This window comes from Macaca fascicularis, chromosome 4 (genome assembly GCF_037993035.2).
Source record: "Macaca fascicularis isolate 582-1 chromosome 4, T2T-MFA8v1.1".
Taxonomy (NCBI): Eukaryota; Metazoa; Chordata; class Mammalia; order Primates; family Cercopithecidae; genus Macaca; species Macaca fascicularis.
The window spans coordinates 119,269,419-119,293,642 of NC_088378.1; the positions used below are offsets into that span (position 1 = coordinate 119,269,419).

The 24,224-nt window shown below is 38.8% G+C and overlaps 1 protein-coding gene across 10 annotated transcripts in view; it reads right to left on the reverse strand.

Moving 5' to 3' along the window:
* Positions 1-22,894, reverse strand: part of EFHC1 (EF-hand domain containing 1) — a 73,174-nt gene extending 50,280 nt beyond the window's left edge. For 3 of the 10 annotated variants that reach the window (XM_005552752.5, XM_005552751.5, XM_074037830.1), the window contains exons 1-3: positions 22,766-22,894; positions 18,756-18,977; positions 4,295-4,582 (exon numbers count right to left, since the gene is read on the reverse strand). In XM_005552752.5, the coding sequence (XP_005552809.2) occupies positions 4,295-4,582; positions 18,756-18,977; positions 22,766-22,828 (573 nt within the window). In that variant the 5' untranslated portion in view covers positions 22,829-22,894. Of the gene's footprint in view, positions 1-4,294; positions 4,583-5,202; positions 5,320-18,429; positions 18,978-22,765 lie in introns of those variants that run through there. The other 7 variants (XM_074037833.1, XM_074037831.1, XM_074037828.1 and 4 more) reach the window with 6 other exon arrangements.
* Between the last annotated feature and the right edge of the window lie 1,330 nt (positions 22,895-24,224).

Consider the following 24,224-nt stretch of genomic DNA (forward strand, 5'->3'; position numbering starts at 1 on the left):
AAACTAATTCAACCATTGTGGAAGACAGTGTGGTGATTACTCAAGGATCTAGAACTAGAAATACCATTTGACCCACCCATCCCATTACTGGGCATATACCCAAAAGATTATAAATCATGCTGCTATAAAGTCACATGCACACATATGCTTCTTGTGGCACTATTCACAATAGCAAAGACTTGGAATCAACCCAAATGTCCATCAGTGACAGACTGGATTAAGAAAATGTGGCACATATACACCATGGAATACTATGCAGCCATTAGAAAGGATGAGTTCATGTCCTTTGAAGGGACATGGATGAAGCTGGAAACCATCATTCTCAAACTATCGCAAGGACAGAAAACCAAACACTGCATGTTCTCACTCACAGGTGGGAACTGAACAATGAGAACACTTGGACACAGGGTTGGGAACATCACACACCAGTGCCTGTTGTGGGGTGAGGGGAGAGGGGAGGGAGAGCATTAGGAGATATTCCTAATGTAAATGACGAGTTAATGGGTGCAGCACACCAACATGGCACATGTATACATATGTAACAAACCTGCACGTTGTGCACATGTACCCTAGAACTTAAAGTATAATAAATAAATAAATAAATACACACATACATACATACATACATAGGTATTAAAGGAACACACCTCAAAATAAAAAGAGCCATCTATGAAAAACCCACAGCCAACATTATATTGAACAGGGAAAAGCTGGAAGCATTCCTCTTGAAAACTGACGCAAGAAAAGGATGCCCTCTCTCACAACTTCTATCCAACACAGTATTGGAAGTCTTGCCCAGAACAATCAGGCAAGAGAAAGAAATGAAGGACATCCAAGTAGGAAGAGAGAAAGTCAAACTATCCCTGTTTGGAGACAACATGATCCTATATCTAGAAAACTCCATAGCCTCGTCCCAAAAACTCCTTAAGGTAATAAACAATTTCAGCAAAATTTTAGGATACAAAATCAACATACAAAAATCACTAGCATTCCTATACACCAACAACAGCCAAGCGGAGAGCAAAATCAGGAACACAATCCCATTTACAGCTGTCACAAAAAGAATAAAATACCTAGGAATACAGCTAACCATGGAGGTGAAAGATCTCTACAATGAGAATTACAAAACACTGCTTAAGGAAATCAGATGACATGAGCAAATGAAAACACATTACATGCTCATGGATACGAAGAATCAATATCTTTAAAGTCACCATACTGCCCAAAGCAATGTACAGATTCAATGCTATTCCTTTCAAATTGCCAATGACACTCTTCACAGAACTAGAAAAAAATACTTCAAAATGCAGTGGTATCCAAAAAGAGCCTGAATAGTCAAGGCAATTCTAAGCAAAAGAACAAATCTGGAGGCATCACGTTACCTGCCTTCAAACTACACTACAGGGCTACAGTAACCAAAACAGTATGGTACTGGTACAAAAACAGACACACAGACCAATAGAACAGAACAGGGAGCTCAGAAATAAGGCCGCACACCTATAATTATCTGATCTTCAACAAAGTTGACAGAAACAAGCAATGGGGAAAAGTGCTGGGATAATCTGCTAGCCATATGCAGAAGATTGAAACCAGACTCCTTTCTTACGCCAGATATGAAAATCAACTCAATATAGATTAAAGACTTAAATGTAAAACCCAAGACTATAAACATCCTGGAAGACAACTAAGGCAACACCATTCTAAATATAGGAATGGGTAAAGATTTCATAACCAAAAGCAATCACAACAAAAGCAAAAATTGACAAATGGCATCTAATTAAATGTAAGAGTTTCTGCAGAGCAAAAGAAAGCATCAACAGAGTAAAAGAACAGTCTAAAGAATGGGAAATAAATATTTGCAAACTATGCATCTGACAAAGGTCCAATATGCACCATCTATAAGAAACTTTAATTTACAAGAAAAAAAGCAAAGAACCCCATTAAAAAGTGGGCAAAGGACATAAACAGACACTTCTCAAAAGAAGACATACACACGGCCAATAAACATATAAAAAAAAAAAAGCTCAGCATCACTGATCATTAGAGAAATGCAAATCAAAACCACAATGAAATACCATCTCACACCAGTCAGAATGGTCATTATTAAAAAGTCAAAAAATAACAGGTGCTGTCAAGGTCATGGAGAAAAAGAAATGTTTATACACTGTTGATGAGAGTATAAATTAGTTCAACCATTGTAGAAAGCAGTGTGGTGATTCCTAAAAGACCTGAAAACAGAACTACCATTTGACCTAGGAATCTCATTATTGAGTATATACCCAAAGGAACATAAATCATTCTGCCATAAAGACATATCCACAAGTATGTTCACTGCAGCACTATTCACAATAGCGAAGACATGGAATCAACCTGAATGCCCATCAGTGGTAAACTGGAAAAAGAAAATGTGATCCACATATGCATACATATACATATACATATGCATATACATATACATATACACATACACATACACATATATATACATGAAGGTGCCACACTTCTTGCATTTTTGTTTTTTGTTGGTGATTTTACTATTTAAAGGGTCCCAATGCCTAGCACTGAAGTGCTATTTAGTGTTCCTAAGCACAAGAAGGCTGTAACACACCTCATAGAGAAAATGCATGCCTTAGATAAGCTTTGTTCAGACATGAGTTATAGTGCTGTTGGGTGTGAGTTTGATGTTAATGAATCAACTGTATATATTAAATAAGGTGTCTTTAAACAGAAACACATATAAATCAAACTTACGTATTGATCAGTCGACAAAAATGTGGCCAGACATTGGTGGGAACCCAACCCTGTATTTCCTCTAAGACCAGTGGTTCAGTATTCACTAATTCAGTGTTTGTGGTGACTTTATAGTCATAATTACTGTGAATAATGAGAACTGACTATAAATAGATCAACTGTTGAGTGATTAATTTGCAAATGTTCAAATTGCCCATAAAAACACAACTGTAAAAATAATTGTTATGAAAACACAACAGTAAAAATAATTGTTAATACCTTTATGTTTAGATAACATTTTATAATTTCTCACTGTTGGTACAATTGTGAAACTGCCTATGATATATAAGACCTCAGACACCTAAAAAACAAAGAGATAAAAATATGTTGGAACGGGAGAATATCTCAAAGATGGTCTAGCACCTCCACTTTTGAAGCTATTTTTCTCTAATGTTTTGGAATGGCACTGATGCCATCGCTCCTTTCTTTACTTCTTTCAGGCCTCTATTCATGTGGCATCTTATCACTGAGGCATTCTCTGATCCGCCTTTATAAAGAGCCCCTCAACTTCCATTCCCTTTACTCAGCTTTACTTTTCTCCATTGCTCTTATCATCATCTGACATATAATCAATCTATTTATTTGCTATTGTTTATCTCCTCCAACAAGATTAGAACCTCTATAGAGGCAAGTCCTTACATTTGGCACCTAGAACACTGCCTGGAACAAAGCAGGCATGCAAATAAATATTTGTTAAATAAACTAAATGAGAACAATAATGGATTCATAGAAGCTCACTGCATGTAAAAATTAGTCAAATATGGCACTAGGTATCCTGGAATAAGGACATAATATACTTCAGAAACTATATCTTTGCTGCTAGAAATATTTTTTTAACTAAGACAAACTGGAATTGACTTCCTAATTCCTACACTTTGTAGTAAAGAAAGGCCATCTATAGCCTCTATGCGTGTAACTTTAAGAAGGGTTTCCTTTGTATTAAAAAATCCAAACTTATGAAATAAAGAAAGTAGAGGACTTTTTACATATAGAAGAGTTTTTTTCATTTAAAAATGGTTTTATTTCAGAAATTCTTTAGATGGTAAGCTTTCCTGGAATATAGCAAGTATCATTTACCAAAAATATATGAGCTACACAAAAAGTTTTAGGCTCATATCTGCTAATAGAAGTAGTGCTATTTTCGTAAGCTAACACTTAAGATAAAACGTTTAATCCCTCTTCCATACTTCCATCCCAGCAGGGGTGCTATTCCCCTACTCTCTATTTGAACTGCCATTTTAACCTGGTTTCTTACCAAACGATTCATCTATGATGAGAGTTTGATTTTGAGTGAATAAGTATCAATATCATTCTGAAAAAATTATGTTACTACTAGTGTTGGCACATACTAGCACATACACACATGCAAATACCTAGCCAACCATAATAATTCACGCAGAACAGATTACCAATGTCCTCCCCTTACCCTAATAAATGAAATGTATCCTTCTATAAATTAGAATGATGCCTCAGACCCCACAACTGTCAAAAATATATGCTATACCTGTGTGAATTGGTCACAGTCAACAACGCGGAAAGTTTTGCCATAAATTGTGATGTTTATTCCTCGATTTAGGTCTTTCCAATGGTAATGGTCACCCCGGTCATTCTTGGCTAGCCGCTGCCGTTTTATTAACTTGCCTTGAGGGATTCCAGAATTTTCTACAACAGGCTCTATGACAGACATGCTGTCATCTTCTAGATAATAGTAAATGTTCACTTGACGGATCCTATACTGTTCCTCAGTTGACATAGGAACATCTTCTTGGAAATAGGCATCGAATTTCAGTACCTGTAACATGCAAGGAAAGGAGAAATGGTATACTATCAGCTTGTCATAGTCATCTGAAAAATATCAAGTACCCTCCTCAAAACAGAACCACACAAGGAGATTTTAACACTTATCACTCCTATCCTGTAAATCTTGATACTCTAAAACTACAAACACTGCAAACTATAGTCCATGGGACAAATCTAACCTGCCACCTGTTTTTTTATGACCTGCAAGCTAAGAATGGGTTTTACATATTTAAATGGTTTAAAACATTTTTTAAAAATTTCATAACACATGGAAATTATACAAATTTAAATTTTCAATACACAAATAACTATGTAAATAATTTATGCCTTTTTGTTAACAGCTGCTCTCCCATTACAAGGGAAGAGTTGAACAGTTGTGACAGAGATACACAGACTAAATTGTGTCTCCCTCATCCCCAAAATTCATATGTTGAACCCCTAACCCTCAATGTGACTATATTTGGAGACAGGATCCTTAGGAGGTAATTAAGGTTAAACGAGATCTTAAGGATAGGGGTATGCCACCTTTAATCCCATAGAACTGGTGGCCTTAGAAGAGAAGGAAAAAAGAAACAGAGTTACTTCCCTCCCCTAACTCCCACATGTACACACCAAGGTAAGGCCTCATGAAGACATAGCAAGAAGACCGCTGTATGCAAGCCAGGAAGACAGCCCTCACCAGAATTCAAACCAGCTGGCACCTTGATCTTGGACCTCCAACCTCCAGAACTGTGAGAAAATAAATTCTATTATTTAAGCCACTCAATCTGTGGTATTTTGTTGTGGCAGACTATGCAGACTAAAACTACTGCAACGGCCAAAATACATGCTATCTGCCCCTTTACAGAAAAAGTTTGCTGACATCTGCTTTAAATACTCACAATGTGTATAAACTATTTATTGCATACGTTCCTTGGTGAGAATACATCTCAAATACATCTTAACTCTACTGGCTTCACCTCCATGTCAGAAGTCCCTCCCAGAACTTCTGGGAAGAGTAAAAAGTCTTGGACAAGATTGTGATTTTTGGTTTCAAACTGAAAATGAGGGTTAATTGCACTTCTTTAGAAGTGTAGTCCTTTGTAAATATATATGAATTACACTCATTATTATAGACTTTATATGAATGACTTTCATATCATCAATCCACTATAGAATCTTTGCAGGGTTTGTATATACCCTCATCATCAATCCACTACAGAATCTCTAAAAGGTGTGTGTAAATACCCTCATTGTGCTCAGGAACCCATATATTACATCAAGCAAACCATTGGTCCTCTGGGGAGCATCATCATCAATGTGAAGTCAAAATGGTATCAACATATAGATTATACATTTAAAAAACATAAAACATGCCAGGCGCAGTGGCTTACACCTGTAATCCCAGCACTCTGGGAGGCTGAGGCAGGCAGATCACCTGAGTTAAAGAGTTCGAAACCAGCCTGATCAACATGATGAAACCCCGTCTGCACTAAAAATACAAAAATTAGCCAGGCATGGTTGTGGGCGCCTGTAATTCCAGCTACTCAGGAGGCTATGGTAGGAGAATCACTTGAACCCAGGAGGTGGAGGTTGCAGTGAGCTGAGTTAGCGCCACCGCACTCCAGCGTGGGTGACAGAGTGAGACTCCATCTCAAAAAAATAAAAAATAAAAACATAAAACAATATTATAAAAAGCATATATTGACATGCTTTGGGATTTTTAAATTTCTGTTATTTTGTCTCTGTTTTTAATGTGCCTTTTCAAGGAGAGAAAGTATTAGAATGGGATTCTAAGCAGGCAAGATAGTTTACCCAAGCCTCTACTAGAATAAGAGGAACAAATCAAGAAGATCCTAAATGAAACACAAATATGGCTTGATAAATGGAAAGATGAAATAATTCTATACATAGGCACTGTTACTAAAAAAAAAAAAAAAGGTAGAATAACTACTGTGGAAAAACAAGATAAAAGTCAAAAGAGAACTGGCAATTGCATAGAAGAAATATGAATACAATGAAGGCCTTAAAACTCATAATAAAAAGATAAAATGGATAAGTGCAGTGGAATGTTTGAAGGAGAAAAATAACATGGTAAAAACAAAGGACAGATAATGTTGGAGTAATATTTTAGATCAACTGCAAAGAACTGAAAGTGGGGACATAATCATAGTAATTCATATATAAAATGGCCTGTATCTGAGCCATATATTTATAAATACATAAAATGTTTAAGCTGAACCGATCAGCTAGTCGAACCCCACTTATTTTATATAAGGAGGAAACTGAGACCCAGGGTAGTAAGGTGGCTTGCCTGAGGCCATGTAAGGCGTTAGGGTCAGAGCTGGAACTAAAATTCAGACTATTAACTCACAACCCAATATTCTCTCCACATATCTTGCTACTTCTCAGATAACAGATGCTATAGTGGTTCCAAGAAGGAATCCGTGTGAGCTAAAGTAGTCAGAGAAAGCTTAACTAGGAGGAAACAGGAGACGTATTAGACTTGAAGAGTGGGAAGATTTTAGATCAGCAGAGGATACAAGGGTGGGGTTGTAAGCAGTGGCAATAACAGAAGCAGAGGAAGGAAACCCAGCAGCAGTATGCAGGCTATGATGGAGGAGGAAGTACTAGGCATGGCAATCAGATTGAAAGCCCCTTGAATAGTCCAGGTCTGCAGTAATTAATTAGCAGCAATGGAAAAGCAGAAGTCTGACTGGATTGATAGTAAGGAAGTGGGAAGATGGAAGCAGATGAGGTATTAAGGAAAACCCAGTGCTGGCGATATAGTGGTGATCCCATAGATATGTAAACATAAGGAGAAGATAATTTGGGTATGGCAGATGGTGAGTTTGATTTTAGACTTACCGAATTTAAATGACAGCACAAGTTGTATACTGCAGGGGGTAATTTATACTGCAGGACTGGGTTTAGGGGAAGAAGTAAATATTACAGAACATTCAAGGATAATACAAACATTTTTGGCCAAGCAACTGAAAGAATAGAATTACTATCAAATTGATATGAAGAAGATGGCTGCAGAACAGATTTTGGGGGTAAGAAGACAAAATTGGGAGTTCAGTTTTAGATATGCTTAATTTGAGATATTTATTAGACATTCAAGAGGAGATGTCAAATAGGCATTTATGTATACATATGTTTAGAGGACAACTTATCATCATAAAGAGGACATTTCAAGCCATGAACCTGGGCAACTCACCAAAGGAGTGAGAAGAGAATCACAGAGAAGATAACCAAAGATCAAGTCTGTGGCCACAGCCATGTTGTCAAACCATCTGTTTTCTAAGACTGGTGGGCATGAAAATGCCTATGGCCACAGGAAGTTGGCCTCAGAATGGGAGGCAATATCTCCTTGATATCTATATCTATATCTCCTTGATATATATATCTATATATCTCCTTGATATATATATATGTATATGTGTGTTTGTGTGCGTGTGTAAGGTCTCAGGTAAAGAATATGCTAACCGAAAAGAATTACTTAATTGATTGTTAATTTTTAAAAGGCACTTATCTATTTATTAAGAACAGAATTAAGAGTTCTGTGCTCCTCCCACAAAGAATGACTTGGGGAGAAGAGTTAACGAAGAAAAGCTCTTTGGAAAGTTTCCCTGGAATCATGGCAGATGGAAGGAAGGACTAGATTGCAGCTCCCACTCAGACAGGCAGAGCAGCGTGTGAAGGCTCACATTGTGAACTTTTGCTCCAGGATGACTGCAGGAGTAAATTAGGAAAGCGGAGAGAATCCATAGGCCCTCTGAAAGAAGCAGATTGCTCCTGCAGAACCCAGGAGACACCCCAAATACTGTGAGTGCCCAAACCATGGAAGTGGGAAAGGGAGATCAACTGACCCCAAACACACACCCCCACTGAGGAACCTGAAGGTCTAGATTACAGGAGAAGATTCTGACCTTACCTGGAGCTGGGTCAATTCAGAGAGCCGAGTGAAATACAGGGGTAGAGGAAGCAGCGGGAAAAGTCTTGTGGTCTTGCTGGGGTCCCCTACCAAGCCATTTCTGCCTTGCTTCATAGGGATACTTGGGGAGGGCAGCCAGAGGCACTGGGAAAAGGCCACAGGAAGAAGGGAACCTCAAGCTGAACTCTGTAACAATTTGAACCAATCAAGAAGTCTCCTGGCCAGAACTCGGGAGAGGGTGTGAATCCAGTGTGTAGATTCCACAGGTTGGGGAAGAAGGAAAGCCCCACTTGCTTTCAAAGCCGGGAGGCAGGTAGCCTGGGGCAAGTTCTCAGCCCTGCTCACCCACTGCCTGGAAACAGACTTGGTGCTGTTGGAGAGGGGCGGGACAGTGGGAGTGAGACTGGACCTCTGAATTGCATGGGGGCTGGGTGAGGTCTGTGACTGCTGGCTTTCGCCCCCTTCCCTGACAACCTTAAGTACACAGTAGAGGCAGCCATAATCTTCCTAGGAACACAACTCCACTGACCTCAGACCCTCACCCCTAGCCCCCACAGCAGCCGCAGCAAGACCTGCCCAAGGAGAGTCTGAACTCAAACACATCTTGCCCTGCCCCAACTTAATGGTCCTTCCCTACCCACCCTGGTAACTGAAGACAAAGGGCATACACTCTTGGGAGTTCTAGGGGCCCACCCACTGCCTGTTCCCCCGCATACTACCACAGCTAATGCTATATTGAAAACACCACCTCCTGGCAGGAGATCAACCAAAACAAAAATAGTACGTTAAACAACCAAGGCTAAGGACCCTCACAGAGTCCGCTTCACCCCCCTGCCACCTCCACTGGAGCAGGTGCTGGTATCCATGGCTGAGAGATTCACAGATGGCTCACAGCACAGGACTCTGCAGACAACCCCCAGTACCAACCTGGAGCCTGGTAGACTTGCTGGATGGCTAGATCCAGAAGAGAGATAATAATCACTACAGCTCAGCTCCCAGAAAGCCACATCCCCATAGGAAAAGGGAGAGAGTGCTACATCAAGGGAACATCCCATGGAACAAAAGAAGCTGAACAACAGCCTTGAGCCCTAGACCTTCCCTCTGACAGAGTCTACCCAAATGAGAAGAAACCAGAAAACCAACTCTGGTAACATGACAAAATAAGGTTCTTTAATGCTTCCCAAAAATCACACTAGCTCATCAACAATAGATTGAAACCAAGAAGAAATCCCTAATTTACCTAATAATTTAGAAAGTTAGTTATTAAGCTAATCAGGGAGGCACCAGAGAAAGGCAAAGCCCAATTTAAGGAAATCAAAAAGATGATACAAGAAGTAAAGGGAAAAATTTTCAATGAAATGGCATAAATAAAAAACAATCAAAACTTCAGGACAAAACAATGGATGTGCTTATAGAAATGCAAACTGCTCTGGAAAGTCTCAGTAATAGAATCAAACAAGCAGAAGGAAGAACTTCAGAGCTCAAAGACAAGGTTTTCTAATTAACCCAATCCAACAAAAACAAAGAAAACAGAATAGGAAAATATGAACAAAGCCTCTAAAAAGTTTGGGATTACGTTAAATAACCAAACCTAAAAATAATCAGCATTCCTGAAGAAGAAAAATCTAAAAGTTTGGAAAACATATTTGGGGGAATAATCAAGGAAAATGTCCCCAGCCTTGCTAGAGACGTAGACAACCAAATACAAGAAGCTCAAAGAATACCTGGGAAATTCACTACAAAACGATCATCACCTAGGCACACTTTCCTCAGGTTATTTAAAGTTAAGATGAAGGAAAGAATCTTAAGAGCTGTGAAGCAAATGCACCAGGTAACCTATAAAGGAAAACCTATCAGATTAACAGCAGTTTCTCAGCAAAAACCCTACAAGCTAGAAGGGATTGGGGCCCTATCTTCAGCCTCTTAAAAGAAAAGAATTATCGCCAAGAATTTTGTATTCAGTGAAACTAAGCTTCATAAATGAAGGAAAGATACAGTCTTTTTCAGAAAAACAAATTCTGAGAGAATTTGCCACTACCAAGCTACCACTACAAGAACTGCTAAAAAGAGCTCTAAATCTTGAAACAAATCAAAACACATCAAAACAGAACCTCTGTAAAGCATAAATCTCACAGGACCTATAAAACAAAAATACAATTAAAAACAAAAACCAAAAAATCCAGGTATACAAGCAACAAATACTACGATGAATGGAATGATATCTCACATCTCAATACTAATGTTGAATGTAAATAGTCTAAATGCTCCACTTAAAAGATACAGAACCGCAGAATGGATAAGAATTCACCAACCATCTGCTGCCTTCAAGATACTCACCTAATACATAAGGACTCATACAAACTTAAGGTAAAGGGGTGGATAAAGAAACTCCATGCAAATGGACACCAAAAGCGAGCAGGATAGCTATTCTTATATCAGACAAAACAAACTTTAAAGCAACAGCAATTAAAAAAGACAAAGAGGGACATTAAATAATAAAAGCCTGTCCAATAGGAAAACATCATAATCCTAAATATATATGCACATAACACTGGACCACCCAACTGAAAAAACAATTACAAATAGACCTAAGAAATGAGATAGACAGCAACACAATAATGAGGAGGGGAGGACTTCAATACTGCACTGACAGCACTAGACAGGCCATCAAGACAGAAAGTCAACAAAGAAACAATGGATTTAAACTATACCCTGGAACAAATGGACTTAATATATTTATAGAACATTCTACCCAACAACCGCAGAATATACATTCTATTCAACAGCGCATGGAACTTTCTCCAAGATATACCATATGATAGGCCACAAAATTAGCCTCAATAAATTTAAGAAAATTGAAATTATATCAAGCAGTCTCTCAGACCACAGTGGAATAAAATTGGAAGTCAATTCCAGAAGGAACCTTCAAAACCATCCAAATACATGGAAATTACCTGCTCCTAAATGAGTTTTGGGTAAAAAAAAAATCAAGATGGAAATTAAACAATTATTCGAACTGAATGATAATAATGATACAATCTATCAAAACCTCTGGGATACAGCAAAAGCAGTGCTAAGAGAAAAGTTCAAACCCTTAACGCATACATCAAAAAGTCTGAAAGAGCACTAAGAGACAATCTAAGGTCACACCTCCCTCAAGGAACTAGAAAAACAAGAACAAACGAAACCAAAACCTAGCAGAAGAAAGAAAATAACCAAGACCAAAGCAGAAACAAATGAAATTGAAACAAACAAACAAACAAAATACAAAAGATAAATGAAACAAAAAGCTGGTTCTTTGAAAAGATAAATAAAATTCATGGACCATTAGCAAGATTAACCAAGAAAAGAAGAGAGAAAATCCAAATAAGCTCAATTAGAAACAAAATGGAAGATATTACAACTGACACCACAGAAATACAAAAGGCTACTATGAACACCTTTATGCACATAAACCAGAAAACCTATAGTAGACAGATAAATTCCTGAAAGAGAAAACCCTGCTAGCTTAATTCAGGTAGAATTAGATACCCTTAACAGACCAATAACAAGCAGCGAGATTGAAATAATTTAAAAATTACCAGCAAAAAAAAGTCCAGGACCAGACAGATTCACAGAAGAATTCTACCAGACATTTGAAGAAAAACTGGTACCAATCCTATTGGCACTATTCTACAAGATAAAGAAAGAGGGAATTCTCCCTAAATCATTCTATGGAGGTAGTATCGCCCTAATACCAAAACCAGGAAAGGACATAACCAAAAAATAAAACTGTAGACTGATATCCCTGATGAACATAGATGCTAAAATCCTTAACAAAATACTAGCTAACCGAATTCAACAACATATCGAAAAGATAATCCACCATGATTAAGTGGGTTTCATACCAGAGATGCAGGGATGGTTTAACATATGCAAGTCAATAAATGTGATACACTACATAAACACAATTAAAACCAAAAATCACATGATCATCTCAATAGATGCAGAAAAAGCATTCGACAAAATCTAGGACCCCTTTCTGTTTAAAACTTTCAGCAAAATCGATACAAGGGACATACCTCAACCTAATAAAAGCCATCTATGACAAACCCACAGCCAACATAATGCTGAATGGGGAAAAGTTGAAAGCATTCCCTCTGAGAACTGGGACAAGACAAGGATGCCCACTCTGTCCACTCACAGCACACTCTCTTCAGCACAGTACTAGAAGTCCCAGGCAGAGCAATCAGACAACAGAAAGAAATAAAGGTCATCCAAATAGGTAAAGAAGTCAAACTGTCACTGTTCACTAATGATATGATTGTTTACATGGAAAATCCTAAAGACTCTTCCAGAAAGTTCCTGGAACTGATAAAAGAATTCAGCAAAGTTTCTGGATAAAAATTAATATACACAATCAGTAGCTCTTCTTTACACCAAAAGCGACCAAGCTGAGAATCAAATCAAGAACTCAACCCCTTTTACAATAGCTGAAAAACAAACAAACAAACAAACAAAAACTTAGAAATATACCTAGCCAAGGAGATGAAAGACCTCTACAAGGAAAACTACAAAACACTGCTGAAAGAAGTCATAAATGACACAAATAATGGAAATACATTCCATGCCGATGGGATGGGAATCAATGTTGTGAAAATGACCACACTGCCAAAAGCAATCTACAAATTCAATGCAATTCCCGTCAAAGTACCACTATCATTCTTCAGAGAATTAGAAAAAACAATCCTAAACTTCATATGGAACCAAAAAAGAGCCCGCATAGCCGAAGCAAGACTAAGCAAAAAGAATAAAGCTGGAGGCATCACACTACCTGATTTCAAACTATACTTATAAGGCCATAGTTACCAAAACAGCAAGGTAGTGGTATGAAAATAGGCACATAGACCAATGGAACAGAACAGAGAGCCCAGAAATAAAGCCAAATACTTACAGCCAACTGATCTTCGACAAAGCAAACAAAAACATAAAGTGAGGAAAGGACACCCTATTCAACAAATTGTGCTGGGATAATTGGCAAGCCACACGTAGGAGAATAAAACTGGATCCTCATCTCTCATTTTATACAAAAATCAACTCGAGATGGATCCAGGACTTAAATCTAAGACCTGAAACTATTAAAATTCTAGAAAATAACATTGGAAAACCCCTTCTAGACATTGGCTTAGGCAAGGATTTCATGACCAAGAACCCAAAAGCAAATGCAATAAAAACAAAGATAAATAGGTGGGACTTAATTAACCTAAAGAGCTTTTGCACGGCAAAAGGAACAGTCAGCAGAGTAAACAGACGGAGTAAATACACGGAGTGGGAAAAAATGTTTACAATCTATACAGCTGACAAAAGATTAACATCCAGAATCTACAATGAACTCAAACAAATTAGCAAGGAAAACAAGCCCATCAAAAAGTGGGCTAAGGACACGAACAGACAATTCTCAAAAGAAGATATACAAATGGCCAACAAACATATGAAAAAAATCTTCAGCATCACTAATGATCAGAGAAATGCAAATCAAAACCACAATGTGCTATCATCTTACTCCTGCAAGAATGGCCATAATCAAAACATAATAAATTATTAGATGTTGGTATGGATGCAGCGAACTGGGAACACTTCTGTACTGCTGGTGGGAATGTAAACTAGTACAACCACTACGGAAAACAGTGTGGAGATTCCTTAAAGAACTAAAAGTAGAACTACCATTCGATCCAGCAATCCCACTCCTGGGTATCTACCCAGAGGAAAAGAAGTCATCATACAAAAAAGATACTTGCACATGCATGTTTATAGCAGCACAATTTGCAACTGCAAAAATGTGGAACCAATCTAAATACTCATCAATCAATGAGTGGATAAAGAAAGTGTGATATATATGATGGAATACTATTCAGCCATAAAAAGGAATGAATTAATTGCATTCACAGTGACTTGGATGAGATTGGAGACTATTATTCTAAGTGAAGTAACTCAGGAACGGAAAACCAAACATTGTATGTTCTCACTCATAAGTGGTAGCTAAGGTATGAGGATGCAAAGGTATGAGAATGACACAATGAACATTGGGGACCCGGGTAAAGGGTGGGAAGGGGGTAAGGGATAAAAGATTACAAATTGGGGGCACTCTATACTGCTTGGGTGATGGGTACACCAAAATCTCACAAATCACCACTAAAGAACTTACTCATGTAACCAAACACCACCTGTTCCCCAATAACCTATGGAAATAAAAAAAACATTTTTTTAAGTAGTGGGATAACATCACCTTTCCCAGGTAGAATAAGAACTTGATTATTATGTAGAAAGAAAAGAAAAATTATATTTAAATACTGTGTTTAAAATATATACTTTTCATGGAATTTTATAGCAGGATGGGCTCCTGGTTATCATGTAGTCTAACCTTCTGAGTTTACAGATGAGGAAATTAGAGATTGTGACTCTACAAAGTCACAATGCTAGCTGGTAGGAGACCCAGAATTATAATACAGGTCTCCTAACTCCCAGGAAGTTCTCAGACTGCCACAATAAACATAAAAATATTTCTATTTACTTCAAGATGAAGGGGGGAAATGCTGCATAAATATTTTCATATCACACACAACTATAAAAAGCCAAGTCACATTTTTAATTTTACATTATTATATGCATATATGTTACGTGTTCGGCTTGCCAATTTTCAGCAGTGACACAGACAAGAAATAAATTTTATTTGTTAATTATTCATGTCATTTTAGAACTAACATTTATTGAGCACTAAATATATAGTAAACTAGATAAGTCCTTACCTTCATGAAGTATACACTCAGGTGGGACAGACAAACACTAAACAAATCAGCAACACAAATTACAGTGCTGCGAAGGAAAAAAAAAGAGAGGGAAGTGATATAGAAAAATGAGGAGGAACCGCCATAGTAGAGTGGTCAGGAAAAGCCTCACTGAAAGGAAAGATGGAGTCAGCCACTTAAGGATGGTGGGGAAGCTATTTCAGATAGGAGAAACGCCATGTACAAAAAGGTCCCGAGTTGGAATTTTCAAATGCTGCCATTTCAAGGAAACCAGCAAAAATAAACCCAATGTATTGAAACATGGTAGGTGAGAAAAAGGACCCAAGATGAGGTTGGGGAGATAGCAGGGAGGGTCAGCTCCAGTAGGGCTGTGAGGAACCTGTAGGGTTGGATCTTTATAGATGATGGGGAAGCCATGGAAGTGTTTCAGTCAGTATTTGACATAATCGGATTTTCAAAAAATAAGCTTGGCGGCTCTGTGGAAAATAAATTTATGGTAATAGTGAAGATGAAAATAAGTAAATGAATTAGTTACACATTTTAGAAACAGAAACAATAGAGCTTGCTAGTAGATTAGATGTGGATTGTGAGGGGAAAGAAGAATGAAAGATGACTTTCAAGTTGGGGGCTAGAACAGCAAGGTGAATAGTGGTAATGTTTACTGTATTGGTTAAGAAAGCCTGATGGCATTTTCCCAGAAAAATGACATAATCAGAGCTGAACTCTAGAGAATAAACCAGGCAGCATACCTGTTATAAGCATAAGGACTAGGAATGAGACTAAAACAACAGTTAGGTAGTCATTTGGCTTGTTTGAACTACTATAGTGGCAAAGGAAATGAAAGTGAGAGACATTTGACTTGGCAACTCATTAAGTGTGGAGAATAGAGGACAAAAAAAGCCAAAGATGGCTCAGGTTTCAAGCTTGGATTACCTAGTGGAATCACAAAGGGAAAGTAGATCTATGGGAAAAGGTGAGGGATAGAGATAAGTTAGAGACATACAGAACTTGAGGTACCAACAGTTAATCCAGGTGAAGATATCCCATGGGCCAGGGGGATATAGGTCTTGAGTCTCAATGATGTCAGAGTTGGAACTAAATAGTGACATTGTCTACAGCGAGGTGATGGCTGAAAACATGAAAGTGGGTGAGATCTCAAGAAAATTATATAAAGAATGAGACAGAACCTTGAAAATACTTGTATGTTAAGAATTGAAAAAAGGAAGGGAGGCTAAAGAATAAGCAATCACATAGAAAGGAGGAGGAAAACGAGAGTCATGGAGGCAACAGAAGAGCAGTTTCAAGAAGGGAGGGAGGGTCAACAGTGTCAGGTGGCACAAACAGGCCAAAGAGAATGCTGGCAAAGTAAACCTCTCCAGATCTGGTAAAAGGGACAGCACTGGCTGCCTAGGAAAAAGTATGTTGGGGCTGTGGGTAGGGAGAAGTCAGATTGTAAGTGATTTGGCAGTCAAGTGAGAAACAAAGTTCTCTTGCTTAAAGGAGTCACAAGATACTATAGAAAGAGGACAGGATGATATGACTCTTGCTAGAGAAGTAGTCACTAGAGCGTCTGAAATAGAAATAATATGAAACTTCAAGATGAAAAAGATGAAAGAAGAACATCAGAAATAAAGAGCTAGAGGTCAGTCTGGGAAACAGAATATAGTGGGTGATGCCGGAATTATATGGGAGCAAGGGGAAAAGATGAGGGCACTTGGAATAGATGTCCTGGTCTTTATTACCTAAGTAAGAAATGAAGTTATATTCTGTTTATGAGGAACAGTCCTAAGAATTTCCAAAATATAAACAAATATGTTGGCTATTATGTGGACCTCCAGGTATTCCTAAAAAAATTAGAACCTTCATTTAATTCAGAGAAACCATAATTCCCTTATTATAAACAAACAAACTTAGTTTCAAAGTCATGCATTTAGCTTCTCTCTACCCCATTATCTACGCTAAGGCTCATTTATCTAGAAATTGTGATAATCCAAGTAAAATGAATTGGAAAATAAAAATAGTATTTTATGTGCACTATCCTTAAAGAAATGAATTATGAATATTAAATAAGTACAAAGTAAGTAACAACAATTAGTGTAAAATAACATAGAAAAACAAAACATAGGAAGCCTATTTCCTACTCAAGCACAATTTCTCCGCTGAATTTTACTAATACTTTCTTACGACAGGTATCACTTTATCACCTTCTACTTTATTACAGTTACTTACTATTCTTTTCGGTAAAAATTAAACATACCAGGATTCATATCTTGGTAATTATTTAGTGCCTATCCCACTTCTCTCTTATATTTTCAGCCCTCTCCCTTCTCTGCTGATTTTGCAGTGCCTGTCAGAGCCACAAATAAACAAAAGAAACAAGCAAAAGGAAAAGATATATCCAATTATATAAATCATACTGTTTCATGGATGTTTAGGTTCGGCCTATGAATGCATATGTGAATGTGTCCCTATAAATGAGTTAAGTGGGAAAGAGGAAATGATATGGATTCTAGTTGAGAGATTAAAATTGTTTAAAAATAAGTGATTATCAATGTAAATGGCATAGCTCCTCCCCAGCCTCTAGCTTACAACAGGTACTCAATAAAAGTTGGTTAGCTGGATGAAAATGTTACAGGCATTTAACAGGAATGATAGCATAACAATTAAGACAAGAAAAGAAACAGACTAAGAGTAAATTAGGAAAGCTAACTTATCAAAACTGATCAGTAGTTCTCAGAACCAGTTACACATAAAGCTCATCTGGAAATTAGAATTGATGAGGGTTGGAATAACATGTAATTTTCTTAAAAATCTCGCCAGTGATTCTGCTACATGGTCAGGGCTAGGTCACTTTAGTGAAAAGAGGAGGCTCATTGACAAGGAAAAACAAGAATGATGTGGTAATGTCAACAGATGGAAATGAGGAAACTCACATTGCAAAAACATAAAGATAAATGAGAAACAAACAAAAATGTTATACCACCCATTGGTTATGTAATATCAAACATGAAATGTTCCCTGAAAAACAACTTATGGAGACTGCCTGCAAAAAACTGACAATAGATGGAGTCATTGTTTTCATTATGATATTCTGCATCTCGTGGAGATTAGATATGTCCCCATTACAGAATACAGTACCTTTAAAAAGTGGAAAACACATGGCTGATAAACGTAGAATATAAATTCAGGAATTCAAAATTATAGCCAACTCTTCTTTAACTGCATTTGGAAAATAGTCCGGTGAAGTCTACAGGGAATTACTTTACTCCCTATAATCGGCTTCCTGACTAAAGAAAGCCTCTTTTTAGCCTGAGTTCAGCTGTCCATGACTAAGGGTTAAGGCATTTGAACAATTTTCTCCTCAGAGCACTTTGGAAATTCTGTGGTTTACTGTTTTAACTTTTCTGCAAGCAGTTGGCTCTCAGACCCTAATTCAAGGGGTACCCTAAAATTCCAGATGATACCTTTTTGTCAAAAGCCACATGTGCAGGAATAAAATCCGCAGGTGGGGCTTGTTTAGGCTGGCCATAAGTTAAGACTGGTGCCTTACTGGCCAACTCATCCAGCTCAGCCTGGGACAGCTGGTTGAACTGGAGCCGGTCTCCGCCTATCCCAACTGTTGGACGTCGAACAATTGCATAGCCGTTCCTGTAGCCCAGCGTCTGGCTTCTATGGAAGGCTGTTTTCTGAAGAAAAGAAGTGTGTCATTAATAACATTAGACAAATATTTTTTAGGTTAAAAAAATTAACTTTTAAAAATATAACTTAAATATTTGCTTATAAGCATCATGAAACTTACACCAAGAAGCTTACCAATATTAAGGCTGGGCATGCTGGCTCATGCCTATAATCCCAGCACTCTAGGAGGCTGAAGAGGGAGAATCACTTCAGCCCAGGAGTTCAAGACCAGCCTGGGCAACAAGACCCTGTCTCTACTAAAACTAAAAAAAATAAATAAATTAGCTGGGTGTGGTGGCTTGTGCCTATTATAGTCCCAGCTACTTGGGAGGCTGAGGCGGAAGGATCACTTGAGCCGGGGAGGTCCAAGCTGCAATAAGCTATGATTGAACCACTGCACTCCAGCCTGGGCAACAGTGAGACTCTGTCTCAAAAAAAAAAAAAAAAAAAAAAAAAAAAAAAAAAGCTTACCTACCTTAAAAGATTCTGTATTTTAAGTTATAACACTTGAACAAGAACAAGGAGCAAACTAGCCGCCTGAGCTTAAAGTAAAATTTAAAGCCCTGCTCTGTAATGCCCAATTTAACTATCAATTCATCTTGCACGAGAAATTAAAAGAGTATCTCATCTATACTCTTAAGTTTTTCACTAGTCTTCTCATGTTTTTCATCTGATATCTGGTGGCCATAAAAACTGTAGAACCTAGAAGATATGGTTCTGTGAATTTTATTATTTTTACATGTTCCCCTTGTCACAATGACAGGGATACATTCTTACAACTCTTTGGAAAGCAACTGGATGGTATATATTTAAAGTCTTGAACTCAATTCTACCCTTGACCATTTATTTAAGAATATGATCCAGAATTATGAGAAAGAGCTATATGCCTGAAGCTGCCTATTACAATGGTAAATGTTGAAGACAATCTAAAAGACAATCACATGAAGACATGAGTAAATGATCGAAAACTCACTCAATGGATTATGGTGCTGTCATTAAAATATTGATTTTAAAGATTATGTGGCAACCTAGTGAAAATATTTATGATTTAATAAGCCTGAAAAAGCAACATATAAAATTATATGTATACTACAGTTATAAGCATAGAAATATGTGCATGAAGAGACTGGTTTGGTCCTCTGTATTATACATTTCTAAATTATGTTGATTTTTTACAATGAACACATTTTTATTTAAAAGATTACATAAAAAAGAGTAGAAAGGCAAATTAGAGGTTATGTTAATGGTTTTCCTTTTTCTGTTGTGAGGATGCTTTCAAAATTTTATATATAACATTCAAATATATAAAGTTACATAGATACAATGTAGGATTAATCATAAAATTTTTTTTTTTTTTTTTTTTTTTTTTTTTTTTTGAGACGGAGTCTGGCTCTGTCGCCCGGGCTGGAGTGCAGTGGCCGGATCTCAGCTCACTGCAAGCTCCGCCTCCCGGGTTTATGCCATTCTCCTGCCTCAGCCTCCCGAGTAGCTGGGACTACAGGCGCCCGCCGCCTCGCCCGGCTAGTTTTTTGTATTTTTTAGTAGAGACGGGGTTTCACCGTGTTCGCCAGGATGGTCTCGATCTCCTGACCTAGTGATCCGCCCGTCTCGGCCTCCCAAAGTGCTGGGATTACAGGCTTGAGCCACCGCGCCCGGCCAAGGATTAATCATAAAATATATTTTTATGAAAAAAAACTTTCTACATCCTAATTGCTTTAGAGCCCAGCCTACCATCTTTCAAGAACTGTACTAACATGAAAGGTACAACAGAATAAACTTCTTTTGCTAAAAGGGTTATAAACTCGGACATTTGTTTTTAAAGGTCATGTATTCAGAGTCACAAGTCAGTTGACAGGGACTGCTCCAGGTACATAGTAAACATGATACAGAACAAAATGCGCTGAGTTGACATCCTCATTGGGTAATTTATGGAACTTCAAGCTCTTCTTCCACCACCAAAGACAGAAGCAACATCAATAACTTCAGTTTATTTCTTTGTTTTAGATAAATGTCTCTACCATCATTCAGCCATAACTCACAGACACACCAGGAAAGGCAACCTCGGCCCTTTCCACCCCACTTGTCCATTATGGTTCACCTTCTGTGTGTCTCTTTTTTTTTTTAATCATTTTCCCATTCCCCTTTAAAAAGTTTTTAACTTCTTATCTGCATGTCTTTAGAATTACATTCATATATATTCAGTCCTTCACTGTTGAAGATATACTGATGATGCTTTTCAAATTTCAAACAGGGCAAATTGGTTGACACTTGGTCAGTGTATTTAAAATCTGAAATATGTCCAATGCACAGTTCATCTTACTTGTAATACAGCAATATGTTTTTAGAGCTTTGCACTTCCATCCACGCCTCCGTAATTCCCTGTATCAACTCAGCCCTGTCTATACTCACCAACACCAAAAGCTTAAGCTCATCCTGTATAGGGCAGGCAAGTGCCTACAACATTTTCTAAATGACATAAAACTGAAAAATCCACTGAAACTAAAAATCTATGATATTTTGTCTTAATGCAGGGATAATTACAAAGAGATTCAGAATACAAATTCTCTCACCAAACTTTCGATTTCATTCTAAATTTATTCTTCCAAAGAAAATAAATTGACAAAATATTTTATCTTAACTTTGTGAAGCTGGAGAGGAAGGTAAGAGTTTAAAGTATTAAACTATATAAACATAAACTACTGTTAGGTCATCTGTGATGATCAGTCTACTGAATCTCATTATTGATTTTTCAGCACATATTTCAGTAGCCCTGTTAGGATTAAAACAAATACTAAATAATTTTAAGAGCTAAACTGTGGCAAGGGTTTAAAAAAAAAAAAAAAAGAATCCAAGCTGCTACTGCTTTTTAAAAAATTTTGTCTAGAAAATGCAAATAAAAACACAAGGTTGGGGGAATGAGCAAAACAAAATCTAAACAGGAATCTTTTTACAAAAACGTTAGAATAAAAAGAATAGAGCCGGGGAAGAATAAACAGCAACTAATCAATTCTTGAGGGAACTGGAAAGGAATATCTCTTACAAAGCAGGGAAAGATGGTTTGGGAGGAAGGTGAGCAAGCTTTGGGGGAAAAACCGAATGGAGAAAGAAAAGAATGGGGAGAGGATGGGACTAAATTATGAAAAAGGTAGAAGATGGAGAGAAAAGAATGGGGTTGGAAGCAAGCATAAAGAAGAAAGGAAAAAGACCTGGCGGAAAGAAGAGGAGCGGAATCGATATACATACAAAACAGGAAATGGAGCTGGGAGTGGGAGAGACTATCGGGTACAGGATTCAGAAGAGGAAGCAGGTGGGGCGGGAATGATGGACCTGTGGGAATGAGGATGAAGGTGCATAGTGGCGGAGGGTTTTAAGGGTGGAGGCAGACGGAGACAGGTTATGATGTGAGAGAATGAGCTAGGGAGAGGGCCCAGATAGCTTAGGAGTAGGGTGGGGGAAACAGTGATATAAGGGAAAAGAGGCAGCGGGTTGGAGGAACAGAGCTGTAAGAAAGAACGCGGCTAACGGGATGAGAATGAAGGCGCCAACACACTGCCAAGATGGAGTGGGGAAAAAACTAGAAAGGGATGTGGCGGAGGGCAAAGGACTGGAGAGGAAGGATGAAGCTGGCTAGGGAAGAACGGCAGAAGTTCGGCCGAGAAGAAAGAACAAGGTCAGGACAGAAGACGTGATTGGAGAGCAGACTTGAGTGGAGGGGAATGGAGGTGCACTGAGCGGGGAACCCTCCTGGGCTGCTGGAAGGTGGGGACAGGTTGGAGTCTGGCAGATAACTTCTCACCGTAGAGTCCTTAAAGGACGTGCCTGGAAGAAAGGGCAGGCCATGCACGGGATTGGACACCATTGCAGCCGGTACCACCGCCGCCACCTAGGTCCTGCTTCTTCCTCTCCAGTTGCCCAGGCGACAAGCAGCGTTCGCGGGCACCTGCAGGCTCCATGGTAACGCTAAACATCCGGAACTCCCACGAGCGGAGGGCGGAGCCAGGAGGCGCAGGCGTCACAGGAGGTTTGCGCATGCGCTGCCCGCGAGACTCCGCGTTCTCGCGGCAAGGGGGCCGCGGCCTTGGAGCGCGGCTAGTGGGCGTGGTTGTGTCGGTCCCTCCCCTTCCGCTTCGACCCGCCCCGCTCCCTGAGAATGAGACGTGAGAGCTGTTGGGTGGCGCGGGGAAAGGCGAGTGTAGTGAGGCGGTAGTTCTCGCTGTGAGATCCGGGGTCCGAGCAGGCCCTTAGATGAATTGCGGAGAGGGACGTTCCTTCTCTCCTTCCACCAAGTCCCGGCGGACCTCACTGCGCCCCGCCAACGCTGTGAGCTCAGGCGCTCTTTTCTCCCCGCTCTGCCCCATTTCACACAGAAGTGTAAATGGTTGGTCCGGTTGGCAGTGCTACTAACCTAGACTCGTGCTTCTTGTAGGCAGGGGCCGAGGATTACTCATGATTGTGTTTCTGTTGCTTAGGGATGGTCAATGAACTAATGCAATCATCTCATCCTTAATTCTCCCACTGCCACATTGTATTTTTCCCCTTTTAACTCTTTTTTAAAATCTTTCTCTGTTTCCTTGTTTCCTCCTTTCCTTCCTTCCTCCCTCCCTCCCTCGTTCGCTCCTTCTCTCCCTCTTTCCTTAGAGATGATGTCCCACTATGTTGCCCGAGCTGGTCTCGAATTCCTGGGCTAAAGCAATCCTCCCAACTCGCCTCCCAAAATTCTGGGATTAGAGGCGTGAGCCACCGCGCCCAGCTCTCTTTATTCTACCACCAATCCCTTCAGTTAAACACCTTCTTCATTCTTGTAGGGAGAGCCTTGAATATCTGCTGCAGGACAGGGTGCACTCTGATAGGTATTTGATATTTGTTGACTGAAGAACTGGAGATTGAAGGGTGGTCACTTCAATCCATCGTTTGTACCTGCAGCTTCAATGGAAAGATCAGAACCACTAGGAGAAACACAGCTCCTTCAAAGAGAAAGACTAAGTCTTGGGAAAGAAGCAGATAAGTGAGGTGAAATATTGTCAGCATCATAGGTATAGCTTTTTACAAAACTTGCTTAAATTATTTTTTCTCAAACGTAATCCTATTCCTGAAACATTTTTAGGGGGGAAAAAAGAAAGCTATCCATCATTGCTGAGGAACTTAAAAAGTAATCCAAACCCAGGTGCCAAGAGATTTGGATTCATTAGGTCTGACGTGGAGGCCAGGAATCTGATTTTTGTAACAGGTGTTTGTGACAAGCCATTGTAGGAACA